At 49.6% G+C, this 18,800-nt stretch overlaps 1 protein-coding gene and 1 pseudogene across 3 annotated transcripts; both read right to left on the reverse strand.

Moving 5' to 3' along the window:
- Positions 1-833: 833 nt before the first annotated feature.
- On the reverse strand, positions 834-4,548 carry LOC134339936 (C-reactive protein-like; annotated as a pseudogene).
- A 1,655-nt stretch (positions 4,549-6,203) lies between these two features.
- LOC134339948 (histone-lysine N-methyltransferase 2D-like) lies at positions 6,204-16,264 on the reverse strand. 3 transcript variants are annotated; one of them, XM_063036750.1, is made up of 2 exons: positions 12,782-16,264; positions 6,204-6,314 (listed from the first exon to the last, which is right to left on the reverse strand). In XM_063036750.1, exon 1 carries the CDS (start codon positions 15,591-15,593, stop codon positions 14,586-14,588), a length of 1,008 nt encoding a protein of 335 aa, XP_062892820.1. In that variant the 5' UTR covers positions 15,594-16,264; the 3' UTR covers positions 6,204-6,314; positions 12,782-14,585. The 3 variants fall into 3 exon arrangements, with proteins under 3 accessions (XP_062892820.1, XP_062892818.1, XP_062892819.1); XM_063036748.1 differs by having other exon boundaries at positions 6,214-6,329; positions 12,748-16,264; XM_063036749.1 differs by having other exon boundaries at positions 6,216-6,329.
- Between the last annotated feature and the right edge of the window lie 2,536 nt (positions 16,265-18,800).

The raw sequence follows: 18,800 nt of genomic DNA on the forward strand, positions 1-18,800 counted from the left end.
TTTTCACTTTTACATCAAACTGCTTCTCCCACTTCCCGTCTCTTCCGACTTTTGTCTCCTTCATTCGTCTCCCATCCCTTCCTCACTCTCTATTGTAAGACAACATGCAATCCCGAATCCAAAGCTGTGACAATGCTTTTGGGGCGATTCTGCCTCTTGGAGATGATTTTTATTCTCCAGCTTCCCACCTGTGTATATATTTACAGGCGCATCTGGGTAGGGATATATTTCTCATTTGGAAATATCTCTGCAGAACTGTGATTGTGACACTGAAGCGATGAATGCGGAAAACTGAACAGCAGACATCGGAGTTCCAAGTATTGGATATCCGATTTGACAAGGTGCCACATGAGAGGCTGCTTAGCAAGTTAAGAGCCCATGGTATTGCAGGAAAATTACTAGCTTGGTTAGATCATTGGCTGATTGTTGTTGAATTTGGGGATTCATTACCACAGCCAGAGTGAGCATATGGGGCGGCATATTTGGAACACAAATTCTGCTAAAATTAGGGAACCGTCTCTCAAAACATATGGTAATGGGATGCTGGACATTTGGGAACGGGGTGGGGGCGTGAATGACCCTCCAGAAAGTGATCACTCTGAGGTGGAAAGGGGGAAAGTGGAAGTCGTGGGAAAAAAAGGCGTCAGCCAGTGTAAGTGTGCAGACACTGTCTATATAGCATTTTGCTCAAATTTGCTTCAAATTTATTCATTCAGTCCCTCTTACACAGGCATGTACTAGCCCATCCTGTCATCCTCACACTCTGTCATCCACAGCACCTTCGCCCCGCTCCTCAGCCGGTCCACTCGCCATACTCTTTCTGGACCGTCACGTCATAACTCGCACTCCGGATCATCACTGATTTCCACTGTACTGGTGGTCTCGAAATCCACTGTGGACCAGTCGATGACATTCCACCCAGAAAACAGACATCCCCGCATTACCTCCACCACCTCCCTATCCCCCAAAGCGTGGTCCCACAGGTTGACCTGGGATATCTCCCCTACGAAGGACTGGTCTGCATGGACGCCCCTCTCCACCTCATCCTGATCCTGTCCAAGAATCACCACACCACCTCCCTTCACTCTCTGACCCTGCCAGAGCATCTTCACCAAGCTCCGTTTGCCGTCTACCCACAACTTGACATGTCCGCTCTCAGACTCCCAGCTGACGCAGAGGTGCGGCTGTCGTCAGATCCAGATGGAAGCCCTGGGGTCCCGGCACCCAGAAGAGAATCTGGTTATCGCTTTCGGGTGTGGCGTAGGAGAAGGTAGCATGGTTTTGCGTCAGCTCGGTGGCTGAGCGCATGCAGAGGGTGAAGGCACTCAGCTCGGGGAAACTGTTCGGGAAAAGCTTCACGTGGGAGTTGGAAGACTGCTGGGGAAATATGACAGTCTTGCCCCGGAGACCTAGAGGTACAAATTGACAGAGTACAGAGAAGGAGATACAAAGGAAAACGGGAGAGGAGGGTTGGGAGAGTGAAAGAAGAGAGCATAAGTTGTGAAATTGGCTTATTATTCTCTTAAAACAATAAGACAATAGCTGTCCTTGTTAACTTTGCTACCTGCTTTCATGCCAGAAATTGCTGGCCCGTGGTTACCATAACTTATTTTACCGGAGTGCCATTGAAGTTTTGCTGACCATGTACATCACCTTCAAGTGCGGGTTTTGCAAAGCGTTTGACCGCAAGACCCTGCAAAGGTTTTGAGGACTGCTGAGAGGATCACAGAGCTCTCTCTGTTATCATTCGGGATAATTATGAGGAGCGCTGCATTAAATCCGAACAATTGTGAGATTTTGCGCTCTTGGAGATGAAGTGAAAGGAGGAAGGACACAGTTAATGGTAAGCCCACTTATAACACTGAGGTACAAATGGGGAGTGTAGCACTTGAGTGCAATGGGGCCCAATACTTTTGTGGGCGGATTCAGTAGAGCTGTTGGGACTTGGTTTAAACTAATAGGGCAGGGGGACGTGAACCAGGATGATAGAGGCGAGTATGAGCTACAAGTAGATGATAGGTGTAAGGAAGGACAAGTCAATGATTGGGTATAAATGCTGACAGAGCAAAGAGTTAAACTACACCACGGAAGCAATATTCAAATGGACGAATAATGCAGGACTGAAGGTGTTGTATATTTAAATGCGGATGGCATTCGAAATTAGGTGGACAGATTCGTGGCGCAATTAGAGATTGGTCCGTATGATGTTGTGGGGTTCTCTGTGTAGTGGGTGAAAGATAGTCAGATTTGGGAGCTAAACATCAAAAAACATACCTTGTATCGAAAGGACAGACAGGTAGGCATAGGCGGTGGTGTGGCTCTGTTGGTAAGAGATGGAATTACATCTTTAGAGAGAAGTGATGATGGTCGAGAATATTGAATCAGTGTGGGTAGAGTTAAGAAATTTTAATGGTGAAAAATAATATGAGTATCATTTATAGGCCTCCAAATGGTAGGAAGGTGTGTGGTTAAGATTAAAAGGGAGCTGAGAAAGAAATATAATAAAGCTAACGGCACAATTGTAATGGGGGACATTAATATGCAAGGGGATTGGGAAAATCGGGTTGATGCCGGATCGAAAGAGAGTGCATTTGTTGAATGCCTACAAAATGGACTTTGAGCAGCTTGTGCTTGAGCCTATGGTAGAAAAGACTATCTTAGATTGTGATGTGTAATAACCCAGATCTTCTAAGGGAGCTTAATGTAAAGGAACCCTGAGGAGACTGTGATTGAATTCCTTCTGCAATTTCAGAAGGAGAAGCATAACTCATATGTATCAATATGGCAGTGAAATAAAGGAAATCACAGAGACATGAGAGAGGAGCTTGCCAAGGTGGATTGGAGGACACTGGCGGGAATGACGGCACAGCAGAGATGGCTAAAATTTCTGGGAATAGTGCACAATGTGCAGGATAGATATGTCCCACAGAACAAGAAATTCTCAAATGGCAGGGTCAGGCCACCGTGGCTAACAAAGGAAGTTAAACAGAGAATAAAAGCCAAAGAAATGGCACATAAGGTAGCAAATGAGAGCGGGAAGTTTCATGATTGGGAAACTGTTAAAACCCAACAAATAGCAACTGCGAATGCTATAAGAACGGAAAACATGAAGTCTGAGAGCAGAGAAGGCAATAGCAAAAGCAGGATGAAGCAGGATACGAACAGTTTTTTTCATTTATATAAAGATGTAATAAGGCGGGGGCTGAGAATGGACCCAAGTGCAAGACACAGGCACTGAAGTACTAGGGACAGGACTAGGATACAGGGCGATGGCAAGGACATGGGCACAAAAACTGGGAACCCAGAACAGGACTGGACAGACAGCTAGGAGCCTGGGCTTGGACTCCAAGCCAGAGTCTGGACAAGGACCCAGTGCCTGGGTCTTGCCTCTGGCTCGGACCCCAGAACTAGGCAAGGACGAGGCTTGGCAGGCAGGCAAGACGAGGCTGGAGTCTTCAGGCTTGAGGCTAGAGGTGAAGCTTGGCAGGAGGCTGGAGTCTTCTGGCTTGAGGCTAGAGGCGAGGCTTGGCAGGAGGCTGGAGTCTTCAGGCTTGAGGCTAGGGGCGAAGCTTGGCAGGAGGCTGGAGTCTTCAGGCTTGAGGATAGGCAGGAGGCTGGGGTCTTCAGGCTTGAGGCTAGGGGCGAGATTTGGCAGGAGGCTGGAGTCTTCAGGCTTGAGGCTAGGCAGGAGGCTGGGGTCTTCAGGCTTGAGGCTTGGCAGGAGGCTGGAGTTTTCCGGCTTGAGGCTAGAGGCGAGGCTTGGCGGGAGGCTGGAGTCTTCAGGCTTGAGGCTAGAGGCGAGGCTTGGCAGAAGGCTGGAGTCTTCAGGCTTGAGGCTAGAGACTTGAGGCGAGGCTTGGCAAGTGACAGGAGGCTGGAGTCTTCAGGCTTGAGGCAGGAGGCTAGAGACTTGGCTTGGCAGGAGGCAGGAGGCTGGAGTCTTCAGGCTTGAGGATAGGCAGGAGGCTGGAGTCGTCAGGCCTGAGGCTAGGCAGGCTCCTCCTGTGTCCTTATCAATTCACTATTCAGTCAGAGAAAACACTCAGAGACCACGTTTTCGCTCGATCAATTCTTTATTCAACTTGATCCAAGGAGAGGTAACCACCATACGCTTCTACAGCGTCTGGCGAACAACTCTGCCTAGCACGAGTACAAGGTTACATTTATATCCAAAAAAAAAAGGTTTCAGTTAGCACCTGTTTCCCCTGTCCACGCTTATGATGGTTTTGTGGTTGGCAATTTCATCATGGTCACAATAGCTTCACGTGCAGAGGTACAGGTCAGTAAGCGCTTCTATTCTAAGAGATGAGCATGTAGTTGCAACATCCTAACCGTGCCCGATTCTGTTGTCTATTTCCTGCACCTGCTATATTTTTCAGGTCACATACACCATTTAACCCTTCCTGTCCCGTACTCTAACCCCCTTTTCACTTACACATTCCCTCCTTTTATCATCTCAATGATATCATGGAAATCCTCAGGTATCAGTTCAAGCAGCTCACCAGCTTCTACAGGGTTCTTCACTACCATCATTGGTTTTGCCGGCATTAAGTCCCCTAGGGAGAAAAAGCCGGCCGCCCCATACCCAGCTACTTGTCCCGGGGTGAGGGTAGTCAGTTTCTGGTAGCCTGTGCAGAACTCTTGGGGAACCTCTTTCTTAAGTCTTGCAGGTGGCGTGCCAGGGGCCCCCAGGCCCCTGGGCAGGGAACTGCAGTGGGGAAGAAGGTGCCATAGGCCACTGAGGAAGGATAGGGGTATTCCAGGAAATTGGTGGCCGTGCCATTGTGGAAGAAGAAATACCCCTGAGAAGTGTACAGGGTTTCAGTACATCCCTTGGCTGTCATCAGAGATACCCATGATCCTTCCAGGCACTTGGGCTTTTACCGGGAGGACAGCCTCATTTGGTCCCCTCAATGTAGTCCGGGTGGGGGAACAGGTGGTTGTAGTCTCGGAGGTGTGCGCGGTTTCCTTCTCCGCATAGAAGGTGTCCTCCCCGGGACAGGGGCACACAATTCGACTTACTACAAGTACAGGTGATGCTCTGCCCGTTGTTCGAGGGGTGACACTGCCTTCTTTTGCAGACGTCATATAGGCAGGTGAGGGGTGTGCAGGCAAAAATGTCGGAGCATCCCCATCCTGTCCCGTTGTAACAGTTCTCGTAGCTTGGGCCTCCCCACGGGGGTTTGGGGTTGCCCTCCCACCAGAGGTCTCCCTTAAACTATTCCACACTGTAACGGTGGTCGCTACTTGTCCATGTAATGTTAGCCGGAGGAAATAGTCCGCCACAGGGGCCTTGGTGGGGTCACAGGTAAGTTTCACCCTCCTTTCCTTAGGCAGGGTACTGTCGCGGGGGGGCGCACCGGAAGGGTTGGTAGGTGCGGTCCCAGTGTGGGAAGATAGTGAATAGGGAGGAGATACTCGTGTGGGGAGGATAACAGACGATAGTGGTTCCAAATAATCGTCTATGTACCTTTTGAAAGTAATTTTCACTGATCTATCCCAAAGGGGGGCGGGGGGCCTTCCAAGCGTGGAGTTTTTGGTGAAACCCCAATTCCTTTTTTTTTCCTCAAGATGCCCCTCTTTGAGCTCACTAAGGATGTTGAGGTCCCTTTTAGGGCTCCCCGGGAACACCTTCCTTTATAGGACTGGTTTTCTAGTTGGTTCTCCATTCGGTTCCCCTGCATTCAAAATCAAACCTGCAGCTTCGGTACCGACAGGGGAGGACCTAAGAGTTCCTTCCATCCAGGACTAGCCCAGCGGTCCGGTTGCTGGTGCTTTCCGGTACAGTAATTGATCTTGGTAATGTTCCGTTCCCCAAATTCATCATCCCCGTCACCCTCACACATCAGAACATCCTGACTGCAGAGATGATATACCCTATTTTCCCGCTCTGTATCGCAGGTATGTACTCGTCCCCTGATCCTACCCATAGTTCCTACTATCCCTAAAAGGATACAAACAATCAAAGTTATCCTACCTTCCTTCCCCCCGGGCACAGTTTTAGGGCTGTGGCACTCCAAAAAGACAAAGTTCAATCATACACAGGGGACAATCTTAGTACAATTATCAGTACTCTTTTAGTCCTTCATAGTTCTTGGTGATTCTGGGTCCCAGCGTTTGCAGTCGCTCAGATGGATTCAGCGCTCTTGTCCTTCTACCTTGACCGCTGAAGGGGTCTGCAGGAGGACCTGGTGCGGTCCCTTCCACTGAGGTCCCAACTTTGGTCTTTCCCAGTCTCGGATCAGCACCCAGTCGCCAGGTTCAGGGTGAGGCCAGTCGCTGTCGTTTGCTCCCTCCTTATAGGCTTCCACAACCTGAGTATGGAGGAACTTCAAAGAGAGTGTTAATTGCCTACAATAGTCCTGTAATTCTAGTCCCATTACTTGTAAATCCACTATGGGAGGGGGAGGTCTGTCACTGTCCCAGGGAGTCCTGCCAGATCGTCCATAAACTATCCCTGCTGTGGTTAGTCCTGTCCAAATCTGGGGAGTGATCCGCATATGATATAATGCCAGCGGAAGCACTTTCAACCAGTTCTGTCCGGTCTCTAGGGTTAGTTTAGTCAATTTGTCCTTTAGTATCCCATTAGCCCTTTCCACCAGTCCTGCCGCTACAGGGTGGTGGGAGCAATGGAACTGCTGGTCTTTCTTTAGTAATTCACAGAGTTCCTTGTTGATCTTTCCAATGAAGTGTGGCCCATTGTCTGAAGACAAGTGACAGGGGATTCCAAATCGTGGTATGATGTCCTTTACTAGTATCTTAACCACCGTACTTGCTTTGTTATTGGTGGTAGGAAAAGCCTCTATCCACCTGCTAAACACATCTACTATCACCAAGCAATATTTGTAACAGTGTACTCGAGGCAGCTCAATAAAGTCCATTTGTGACACTTCAAAAGCCTTCGCGGAAGTGGAGTCTGGCCTCTTTCGCATTTGATAGATTTTCCAGGGTTTACCTTCTGGCAGGTTGGGCATCGCCTGGCTCTGTCCTTTGCTGCCCCCTGCATGTTAGGGCTCCACCAGGTTCTTAGCAATATCGCACACATTCCCTCCCTGCCCAGATGTGTATCAGTGTGCAGTTTATCGACAAAAAGGGGTAACCATGCATCTGGGGCACATATTTGTCCCGCTGGTGTCTGCCAGCGACGCGTTACAGAGTCTTGAATGCAATTGTGGTCGCGCCACAGGTCAATTTCAGCTTCAGGGGCGTCCCCCTGGGACTGCAAAATGGTGGATATGTCAGGACCATCGGGGGGCCTGTGTGATAGCAATGCACGCTGTTCTGTGCTCACTTTCCAGGGGCCAAGTAGGGACGCCTCTTTCGCTGCCGCGTCGGCGTGGGAGTTACCCTGGGTCACCGAGGAGGCATCTGTTAAATGGGCAGCGCATTTGATAATTGCCAATTTGGAGGGCAACAGTATGGCTTTAAGTAAGTTGGAGATACAATCAGAATTGGCAATAGGTTTGCCGGTCAAGGTCTGGAATCCGCGCTGCCGCCCAGAGGGACCCTAAGTCATGGGCGACGCCAAAAGCATAGCGGGAGTCCATATATATATTTGCGCTGACTCCCAAGGCTAAATTGCAAGCCCTAGTAAGGGCGAACAATTCCGCCTTCTGGGCCAAAACGGGAGGTTTAAGGGCCGCTGCTTCTAAGATCTGGGAGGGGGATGTCACAGTGTAGCCAGCCGCCTGGTCGCCTTCAGGGGAGATTGAAGAGGATCCGTCCACGAAAAGAGTAAGATCAGGGTTGGGTAGTGCATGGTCAGAAAGGTCAGGTCGGGGGGAGGTAAGAAAATAGTTAAGTTCTATGCAAGAGTGAGGGGGTTTGGTTAGGGGTGTCGGTGGCTCCTGTAAAAAGGACGCTGGAATGTTAGCAGAGCAATATTCAAAAGTAAGGAGAGGGTTCTGAAGGAGGGCAATCTCGTATCGATTAAGGCGGGCCTGGGTAAGATGTTGGGTACTGTGCGTAGTGAGCAGCGCCGTAATCATGTGGGAAGTATAAACTGTTACTGTCTGCTGAAGGGTGATATTAGCAGCTGCCGTGACCATGCTGTAGACAGCGGGTAATGCACAGGGGAAAGCCCTGGGCCAGTGGGTCCAAGGCTACGGAATAGTAGGCAACCGGACGGCGTTGGTCTCTGTGTGTTTGTGCCGAAACCGCTGTTGCACAGTCCTAAGTGGGAATTGTCGGGTCAACGGAGGCCAGTCATTCCCGGAATCATGATCAAAATTAGAGTTGGGGTCTGGATCATCAGGGTCCTGGGGGTCCAGGGTGGGACCATCGCCCAACAGTCCGTCAGCTGGGCGAGCCACCGTGTTGCGCTTCGGCCGGGGCTTTGGGACTGGAATCTGGGAGTGCTGTGTGGTCCGCCAGCGAGTTCGGGTAACAACATAGTCCGAAGATTGTTGGGTACCTGATCTGCCATCAGTAGTAGTCCCGGGAAGTATGGAGGATGCCTGGACGGGGGCCGTCACGGGGGTTGATGTGGGGGTAGGAGAATAGAGGGGTGGTTTCGACCTGAAGGATCTGGTAAACCGGGTGGGGGAGGAAGTGGGACTTCTGCAGGGGCTGAAGAAACTATTACATCCTCATTGTCGGTTTCTTCGCTGGCGTCAAATAAAAGCTGCAGTCCTGACATATCCAAAGGTGCACCTTTCCTATTTGATTTAATTTGTTGTTTATCAAATAATTCACATAAGGCCTTTAAAACCACATATGGTCGGACCTGGCCCTGATCATTAGTAATAGGGTTGTTTCGTTTTTTGGCATTTTCTTCCCAGGATGTCTGTCTGGAACGCTCATTTATTCTGTCCGCTACTTTTACCCATTTCGTAATCACATTTTCCCATTATTGAGAGCAATTTTGCTTCCAGACTTCAGTCACTGCTTTTTCGCATTTGTCCAGGTCCCAAGTTCCCCCCAACGGCCAATTCCACCCCCCCCCCCATCTTTTATTTAAGCGCGCACTAAGACGTCTTAGATTCTTTTCTAGCTCTGGATTTTCCTTACACATCTTTCCGAGTGGGGTGGTATGTCCCCCTTATCAAAAGTCTGATCCATGTTTATCACTTTACTCCCGCATCCACTTCAAGGTCCTGACCTTCGCGTGGGGGATTTCCCTTCTTAACAACCGGTCTAAGGCTGGATGCAGTTTTAGTGAAATATCACCCGCCCCTCCCCAATTCTTTTTACTGCAGTACTCGCGTGTGAGGCGACCCCAACTCAATCACTCGCAGGAAAGCGATATTTCCACTGGTTCACAAGTGTACCTAAAACGTTTCCACAGCATCCGGAGAGACTGCAGGGGAGAGCCACTTCCCCTGTGTTTGGCCAAACGTCTGCTCTGCCCTGTGCTGATCAATTTAATCTACACGCCCCGTCCCCTCCTACGCCAATTAGAAAGGTTACCAGCTTCAAAATGTAATAGGTTACTGCCACTAACCCGCTGACCAATTTGCTGTAACACACTCAAAGAAAAATGTAATAAATCACTACCAATGATCCGCTGCCCAATTTATTAGCACTGGCAGCTTTTAATACTCACGATACTTCATCGGGGATTCCAACCCCTCATTGAGGTCCTGGACCTCCAAAACAAATCCTGCGCGTCGGCCCTTGGCCTCGGAGTCCCCGCCTCCCCGTTTTTCAGACACTGTTTCTCTGCGCGTCGGCCCCTGGCCTCGGAGTCCCGGACTCCCTGTTTTTCAGACACTATTTCACTGCGCGTCAGCCCCTGGCCTCGGAGTCCCGGACTCCCTGTTTCTCAGACACTATTACTCATACAGATTCTCTTATCAGAAATCAATCAACGTTAAAACCATTTACCCTCGTGGCCTCTACCGACTGTGGTCCGTGGAGTCCGCTGAGCAGCTCAACAGGAACCCTGAGGGGAACAAGCAACCAAAGGAGACCGTGAGAGGACCGGGGGAAAGTCACCCCGTGGGCCCGTCCGTCTCAGCAGCATCCAGTGGATCGCCAGTTCACTAACACCAGGATCGCTGGAGGCTCCCGTTGGGACTCCTGGCTGGCTCGCCAAATTGTCCCTAGCAATTCACTATTCAGTCGGAGAAAACACTCGGAGACCACATTTTCGCTCGATCAATCCTTTATTCAACTTGATCCGAGGAGAGGTAACCACCATACGCTTCTACAGCGTCTGGCAATCAACTCTGCCTAGCACGAGTACAAGGTTACATTTATATCCAAAAAAAAGGTTTCAGTTAGCACCTGTTTCCCCTGTCCACGCTTATGATGGTTTTGTGGTTAGCAATTTCATCATGGTCACGATAGCATCACGTGCAGATCTACAGGTCAGTAAGCACTTCTATTCTAAGAGATGAGCATGTAGTTGCAACATCCTAACCGTGCCCGATTCTGTTGTCTAGTTCCCGCCCCTGCTATATTTTCCAGGTCACATACACCATTTAACCCTTCCTATCCCGTACTCTAACCCCCTTTTCACTTACACACCTGGGCAGCGTGCAGATCACCACCTGACAGAGGCAAGGGACAGGAAGGGACAGAACCAACCGCAGGCAAGACGGCCTGGCTTACCTGGGCGGAGGCAAGGGACAGGAAGGGAGCTAGGTACAGGGTGGCTCCAGGACAAGACTGCAGGCGAGATGAGGCGAGAGTTACCAGAAAGACAAGGCAAGGCTTCAGGCAATTCAAGGCGAGGCGAGGGTTACCGGCAAGACAAGGCAGGGCTTCAGGCGAGGAAACAGGAGGCAGAGCAAGGGATACAAGGAGTAAGGACAAGAACAATCCAGCAGCCACACCTTGGTCTCTGAAGGTATTTATGCAGGCAGCCCCAACGAGCATCAACTGCCTCAATTAGAGCTCAACAAGACCAGAAATAGTGTAGTCAGGAAAACCTGGAGCAAGGGTCGATGGACTGGACCGCAAACCGGAATACGGACTTCACGGACCGGACCATGACAAAAGAGGAAAATTGAGGTGAGAATTGATACCAGATCACTGCAAAACGATGCTGACGAAGTAGTCAACAGCAACAAAGAAATAGCAGATGAACGTAATCGGTATTTTGCAGCTGAGCTCGATGTGGAAGACACTAGCAGTGTGCCAGATGATCATGAGAGTCTGGGAGCAGGTGCAAGTCAGTGAGCTATTACAAAGGAAATTTGCTAAGCAAACTCAAAGATCTTAAGGGGGGCAAGTCACCTGGGCCAGATGGACTATATCCTAGAGTCCTGAGAGACATTGTTGAAGAGATAACGGATGCATTGGTCATGATCTCTCCTGAATGACTTGAGTCTGGCAATGTCCCAGAGGACTAGAACATTGCAAATGTCACCTCACTCTTTCAGAAGGGAAAACGCAAAAGAAAAGAAATGATAGGCCAGTTAGCCTATCTTCAGTGGATGGGAAAGTGTTGGAGTCAATTATTAAGGATGAGATTTCGGGGTACTTGACGACTAATGATAAAATAAGTCAAAGTCAGCATTCTTTCTGTCAAGTGAACTATTGCCTGACAAATCTGTTAGAGTTCTTTGAGGAAGTAACAAGCAGATTGGTAAAGGAGAGGCAGTGGATGCCACTTAGTTGGACTTCCAGAAGGCATTTTATAAGGCATTTGGTGAGGCTGCACAACAAGGTAAAATCCCATGATGTTACAGTAAAGCTGCAGGCATACATAGCGTAATGGCCGACAACAGGAGGTAGCGAGAGGGAAGAAAAGCTTGGCTGCTGCTGTCTAATGTTGTTCCTCAGGGATCGGTATTGAGACGGCTACATTTCACATTGTTTGTCAATGATTTGGATACTGGAATTGATGGTGTTGTGGCAAAGATTGTGGATGATACAAAGATAGGTGGTCACGTTGGTTGTGCTGATGAAGCAATGCAATAGCAGAAGCACTGAGACAAATGGGAAGAATGGGCAAAAAATGGCAATGGAATACAGTTTTGGGAAATGTAGGATAATCCATTTTGGTACAAGGAACAATAGCTTGTGCCATTGTCGAAATGGTGAAGTTTCAAACATCAAAGGTCAAGGGACTTATGAGTCCACGTGACAGACACCCAGAAGGTTAATTCACAGGTTGCGTCTGTGGTAAAGAAGCCAAGTGCAATGTTATACAAGCAAGGAAAAAATGCTGAGCCTTTATAAGACATTAGTCAGACCGCACTTGGAGTATTGTTAACAGTTTTGGGTCCGTATCTCAGAAAGGATATGTTATCATTGGAGAGAGTCCAGATGAGGTTCACGAGAATGATCTCAGAATGATGGTTTATTGTTATCTTTCCAGTGGAGGTTCACCCGAACTACACTGGAGCTAGTCAGAGTCCGAGGGGAGACATGACGAATCATAAAATGCATAGCTAGGATGTGCAGTCAGCGTCTTTCACCGAGTGCAGAAGTATCAAACAAATGAAGACATGTTTTTATATGATCAGAAGGGAGTGTTTAAAGATAATGTGAGGGGTAAGTATTTAAAACCGGGAGTGCCCGGGTCTCGAAATATGCGACCAGGTGCAGTCATCAGAAGAGTCAAGCTGTTAACGTTAATACACACGGGCACAAAAGGAATGAAGGTAAACAGCTGATACACAGCAGAAGTCGTTTAGTTAAAGGTAGCAGCAGGATCACCAAAATAGTGTGGGTCTAATTCACCACAGGGCTCTACTGTTCTATTCATTCCCTTAGGAAGGAGACGCACAACGGATGGGGATGGAGGGGAAGACACTGAGGAGGGATGGTGAAACCTAGAGCAGTGCGATGACATACCTCCGCTCACGGCTGAAGTACAGGAGGCACTCACCAGGAGGGCGACTGCGCTGATCAGGCTGAACATTCTGACCTTCCTCTGTCGGTAAGCAGAGAAAGGTTTAAAACCGAGGGGCCCTCCGCAATTACGCCCCATGCCCCAACCAACTCTATGCCACATGGACCCCAGCACATCCTCCCTCTTCTCTTACTCTTCGCATTAACGCTCCATGAGATGCATCTGGATTCAGTGCCCGCAGCCACCGCACCCGCTATACCCACGTATACATCTGTCGGCTGTCCAATTACATTCTGCGAGCAGCCACTGGAGATGAAGACCAATCGCCCATGTTTTGGGCCAAGATCAACTGGTGCATCTCCCCATCTCTCCCCACAATAGTGCTGTCTGCTCTCGCCCTCCACAACCCATCCCCTGCACTTTCTTACTGCTCGTCTGCACTGCCCTCTCAATAGCACACCAACACTCTTTCATTCAGTCCAACCCCGCTCCCGCACTCTCCCTCTCTGTGCATTTTACTCACCCCATCTCTCTTTCAACCACGCCCCACAATCTCTCCACAGGGCGTGCCTCACCTCTTCCATAAACTGTATCTGATGCCGTCTCATCCCCTTTGACTTTTACTTCCTCTATCTCTCTCTTTACGTCTCTTCCCCTTCCTGCATTTCCTACTCTACCCTCTCTCGTTTCCAACACTAACTCTCTCAGCATCTCTCTTCCCTCCTTTCTCTCGTTTTGAGTTCCACCCCATCACGCTATCTCACTATCTCTTTCATTCCCTTTTACACACCACTCCCTCTTAGCCCATTTTTGTCCGTCTCTCTCACGGGCCCCTTCCCACACTCCGCACTCCATTTGACAACTCTCCAAGCTCCACCGCAATTTTCGTTCCTGAATTCCACCTCCATCTACCATCCGTACTCTCTCCCACTTCCTTCCCATTATCTCCTCCCCTTCTATCGTCTTCTGTCTCCGGACATTTTTTCGGCCCTTCTTTCTCAACTTTACCTCGCTGCCCTCTCACTCCCACTGCTGCAGTATCCCTCGTTCAGGCCACCTCTGTATTCACGACACAGTGTTGTCCCCAGTCTCACCCCACTATCTTTTATCAGCTCTCTGTCTCTCTCACAATACACCCACACAGGCTGTCTTTTCCCTCTTTCGATGGTGTCTCACTTCCCTCTCACTATCTCAATGAACTGTCACTATCTCTCCCGTCTCTTGAACGCACACCTTTTCTCCCAGTATTTATCTCTCCTGCTGCACACTTTCTCTCCCCACTTTCAGCCTCTCTGTTCACATCTCTTCGAACCACCATCTCTCTCCTTTTTTCTCCCTCCCCTTCTCTCGCTGTCTCCCTTCTTCACATCTGTCCTCGCTGTGCACTTTCCGATTTTCTTTCCTGTTTTGTTGCCACTCCTGGCTGTCTCCTCATTTACCATTCTGTCTCTCTCCTCACCTTCAATATTTTCTCTCTTCCTCTACTCTCTCCCCACATTTCCTCTCTACACTTTCAACGTGCTTGTTCATTCTCTTTCCCAACTTCCTCTCTCAATACACCCTCATTCCCTCTCTTACACCGGCATTTTCACTGTTTCTGCTGCCCCCACATTCCCTGTCTTTCACAGGGTGTCACAAGGGTGGCACTGGGAATGGACCCAAATGCAAGACACAGACACTGAAGTACAAGGAACAGGACTTGACTAGAGTAGGGACGTGACAGGATACAGACAAGGAGCAGGGACAAGAACGAAGACTTGGGCTAGGACATGGACTAGACAGGGAACCCGGACAAGGAACTAAGAACTAGGAGCCTGGGCCAGGGAGAGCGGAACCAGGACTAGAAACCATGGACTAGGAGACAAGGCTTGGACTCTGGCCCAGAACCTTGGTCTTGCCTCGGGCTCGGACCCCAGAACCAGGCAAGGACATGACATGGCTTCATGATAGGATGTGGCTGGGATCTAGAGGCCTGAGGCTGCAGGCTGGGGTCTTGGTCTTGATGCTTGAGGCTGGGGTCTTGATCTTGAGGCTTGAGGATGTGGTCTTGGTCTTGGTCCTGAGGCTTGAGGCTGGTGTCTTGGTCCTGAGGTTTGAGGCTGGGGTTTTGGTCTTGAGGCTTGAGGCAGGGGTCTTGGGCATGAGGCTTGAGGCTGCAGTCTTGGTCCTGAGGCTTGAGGCTGCAGTCTTGGTCCTGAGGTTTGAGGCTGGGGTCTTGGTCTTGATGCTTGAGGCTGGGGTCTTGATCTTGAGGCTTGAGGATGTGGTCTTGGTCTTGGTCCTGAGGCTTGAGGCTGGTGTCTTGGTCCTGAGGTTTGAGGCTGGGGTTTTGGTCTTGAGGCTTGAGGCAGGGGTCTTGGGCATGAGGCTTGAGGCTGCAGTCTTGGTCCTGAGGCTTGAGGCTGCAGTCTTGGTCCTGAGGTTTGAGGCTGGGGTCTTGGTCTTGATGCTTGAGGCTGGGGTCTTGATCTTGAGGCTTGAGGATGTGGTCTTGGTCTTGGTCCTGAGGCTTGAGGCTGGTGTCTTGGTCCTGAGGTTTGAGGCTGGGGTTTTGGTCTTGAGGCTTGAGGCAGGGGTCTTGGGCATGAGGCTTGAGGCTGCAGTCTTGGTCCTGAGGCTTGAGGCTGCAGTCTTGGTCCTGAGGTTTGAGGCTGGGGTCTTGGTCTTGATGCTTGAGGCTGGGGTCTTGATCTTGAGGCTTGAGGATGTGGTCTTGGTCTTGGTCCTGAGGCTTGAGGCTGGTGTCTTGGTCCTGAGGTTTGAGGCTGGGGTTTTGGTCTTGAGGCTTGAGCTTGGAGGTCAGGCAAGGGTACTTTGAGGCGACTCCTGGGCAGGACGCGGGACTCATACCCGACGGAGGCAAGGGAGAGGAAGGCACAGACCCAACCGCAGGGTAACGGCAAACGGCCTGGCTTACCTGACGGAGGCAAGGGACAGGAAGGGAGCTGGGTCCGGGGTGGCTCCAAGACTTGAGGCGGTCGGTAACCTCAGCAGGCTACGGACCAGCCAAATCTATATCTCGAAGACTACACTAGCCTTCCACCGCTGGGTTGCTCCAAGGCAAGACTGACATGGTGCAAGTGAGGGTCACAGGCGAGGCAAGGCTTCACACAAGGCGAGGCAAGGCAAGGCAACAGAAGGAAGGGAAGGGATTCAGACAGGAACAATCAAGCAACTAAGCCCTGGCCTCTAGAAGTATTCATGAGTCTGCCCAAACTAGAATCATGTGGCTCAGTTAGAGTGCTCAACAGAATGGGGTAAACAGGAAAACCTGGAACAAGGGTCAATGGACTGGACCGTGCACCTGAATGCGGACTTCTCGGTCCGGACCATGACACTGGGCTCCTTCAGCATTCTTCAAGCGCTCTCGTCCTGACTTCCCCCACACAGGCTCCATCTCAAACTCCTCGCACTCTCCTCAGTCTCCCCTCCAACGCCGTTAACCCCTCAAGCCAGCTCCTCCCTATCTTAATCACCCTTTCGCTCACTCTCATTCCATCTCTGCAGTTTCAATCTTGGTACTCACTGGAGTTTTGTCTGCGTGTGGGCAGTGTCGCTCTGCACTCCTCGGACTGGATTCACACCCTGTCCCGGATGGGGAAAATAAGCAGTAGCAGAGGCAGATGAAGGGCCCAGTGGTCACTGACTGCGGGTCCTCCCCCTCGCTGCCCCAATCAGTTCATCCTGCTGACAGTGCTGGTTAAATATTAACTTCTTGTGGCACTGCAGCACAGAGGGTAGCGCAAAAGTGTTAGATCACCAGCGATCGGCTATCGGGATTCATTTCTGCCGCAGACTGTGGCAAATAAAGTTTATAGAATCCCTAAGCGTAAGAGCAGAATTGGACAATTTTTCTCATGGGGTTTGATTTATTGGACCGCTCAAACCAATTCTAATGCCCTTTTCCTCATAAGTTGTGAAGTGCTTTACAATTAAGTACCCATGAACCAACGTTTCAAATATATCCAAAGTCCTCTCTGGGAATAAATTCTACAAGTTCTCCGACCGATGGCTGAAGAAATTCCTCCACAGCTCTGTTCTAAAGGGAGGTCCTTCGATTCTGATATTGTGTCCGCTTGTCCACTCCCGACTTGTAATACTTTCTTAAATATTCTGGAGGTTATTTGATTCTGGAAAGGACGTTACAATTTGAACCTGGTGGAACTTCACGCTCCTGCAGCTCCAGCCCGATAGTAGCTGTGGGAAGATGGGATGGCCTGGATGGTGGAGAGTTTTGATGATGAATGTTGCCTACTGGAAGCAGCGCCCCCGTGTAGGCATGGAATGGGAGATGGATATGTACTTGACGGATTGGGAGGAGGCTGAAGATTCTTTGGGTCCTGCGATTCGACCTGCTGCACCAGGCCATGATGCAGCCACCTAACAACATACTTGCAACTGTATATCTGCAGAGGTTTTTTGGAGTTTAATGAGAAGTTGAATCTCCTTAACCTCTTAAGCAGCTCAAATCGCTGTTGCCCCTTCCTTCTGTTTGCCTGTATGTGCTGAATCGAGGAGAGGGCATCTGAATAACTAATGTCCGGGGATTTAAAATTACAGATATTTTCCACGGCAGATACCCCAATATAGCCTGGTGCATGTTTCCGCTCCTTCCCCTTTCTAAAGACAATAATCAGATGGTCAGTTTTATTGACAACGATCGCATTGGCTTGGTAGCGACATTGCTACCAAGCGCCCTATCTTGCTCCCATGAACTGCCTCATTGCCACTTGTTATTCATCCAACAAAAGCGTGTCGGGAACTAATTTGCACATGGCATTGCAGTTGTACTTATTCATGAAATCATGAGAGTAAACGGGGCTTAGCACTCATCCCTGCACCGTATTTGTGCTGATGGTCATCGAGTAGGAGATGTTGGCGCTACTCCTCGCTGATTTAGGTCTGTCTCTGAGGTAGTTGGCGATACAGTTACATGTTGTTGTTAGAGAGGCCCAAATCTTAAATGTTGATGATGTGCTTCGAATGCACGATTGCTTGGAATGTCAAACTGTAATCGATGAAGACCTGACCAACCAATGTCTCATTATAAAACAAGCCCTGCATCTGTTTATCATCCTTGCGAATAACCTTGTCCCCTCTCCAACTCTATCAGATCCTTAATATAGTTCGGCGACAAGAACTACCCACGGTTCTCCACGTGTGGTCACACCACTTCATTTACAGATGTACCACAACGTCCTAACTCCTGTACTCAGTGTCCATTCTGATGAAGCCAATTGTGTCAAAATCAAGCTTTACCTTCCCATGCACCTGCAGTTTCACGTTTAGAGAATTATATAACTCCACCCAATGAGCTGTTTGCTCTACAACACTCCCTAGATCACTAAATTCTACTGTTTATTCACTTCCACGGTTTGACTTCCCAAAGTAAGTTACGTAGCATTTCTCATGCCTCATGTGCTCCTGTCCCTGCTCCTGCTCTACTCTGGCCTCTGTGTTATTGAGTACTCCACCCCTCACCTGTTTCTCATTACTACCTGTTTTGCTGCCATTTCTGTATCATTGTGCTCCACCTATCATCTGCCTCTCTGCTTATTGCTCAGTGTACTTTCGTCCTGTGTTTTCACCTGTTTGTGGCTAGATTCTGCCAGTGAATTTTCCTGACCCTTTCGAGAGTTGGTATCTGTCCGTATAAATTTCGACTCTTCCCGTTTTCCGATTCTGGTTTTTGGATTCTTCTGGATGTTTTGATCTCTGCCTGAATTTTGACGCCAACTTTGTTTGTACCTCGGGATTTATTACTCAATTAATTTCACTGTGTGCACAGTACTGGGTCTGCGATTTGTACTGGGTCCAGCGTCCTGCGATTTGTACTGGGTCCAGAGTCCTGACAGAACAATCTGGCCAGAATGGATCTAGCAGACCGTGGTCGTCTGAGAGCTGCCATGGAACAAGAGGGAGAGATACTGGGTAAACAGAACCAGCTGGACTCCGTGTTCAGAGCAGTGGAGTCACTTCTGCCGGTGTAGCTGATCTCATGGCCCAGACTCAGTCACTCCAGCTGTCCCAGAGCGCGCATCAACATTCTGCTACT

This window comes from Mobula hypostoma, chromosome 31 (genome assembly GCF_963921235.1).
Source record: "Mobula hypostoma chromosome 31, sMobHyp1.1, whole genome shotgun sequence".
NCBI lineage: Eukaryota > Metazoa > Chordata > Chondrichthyes > Myliobatiformes > Myliobatidae > Mobula > Mobula hypostoma.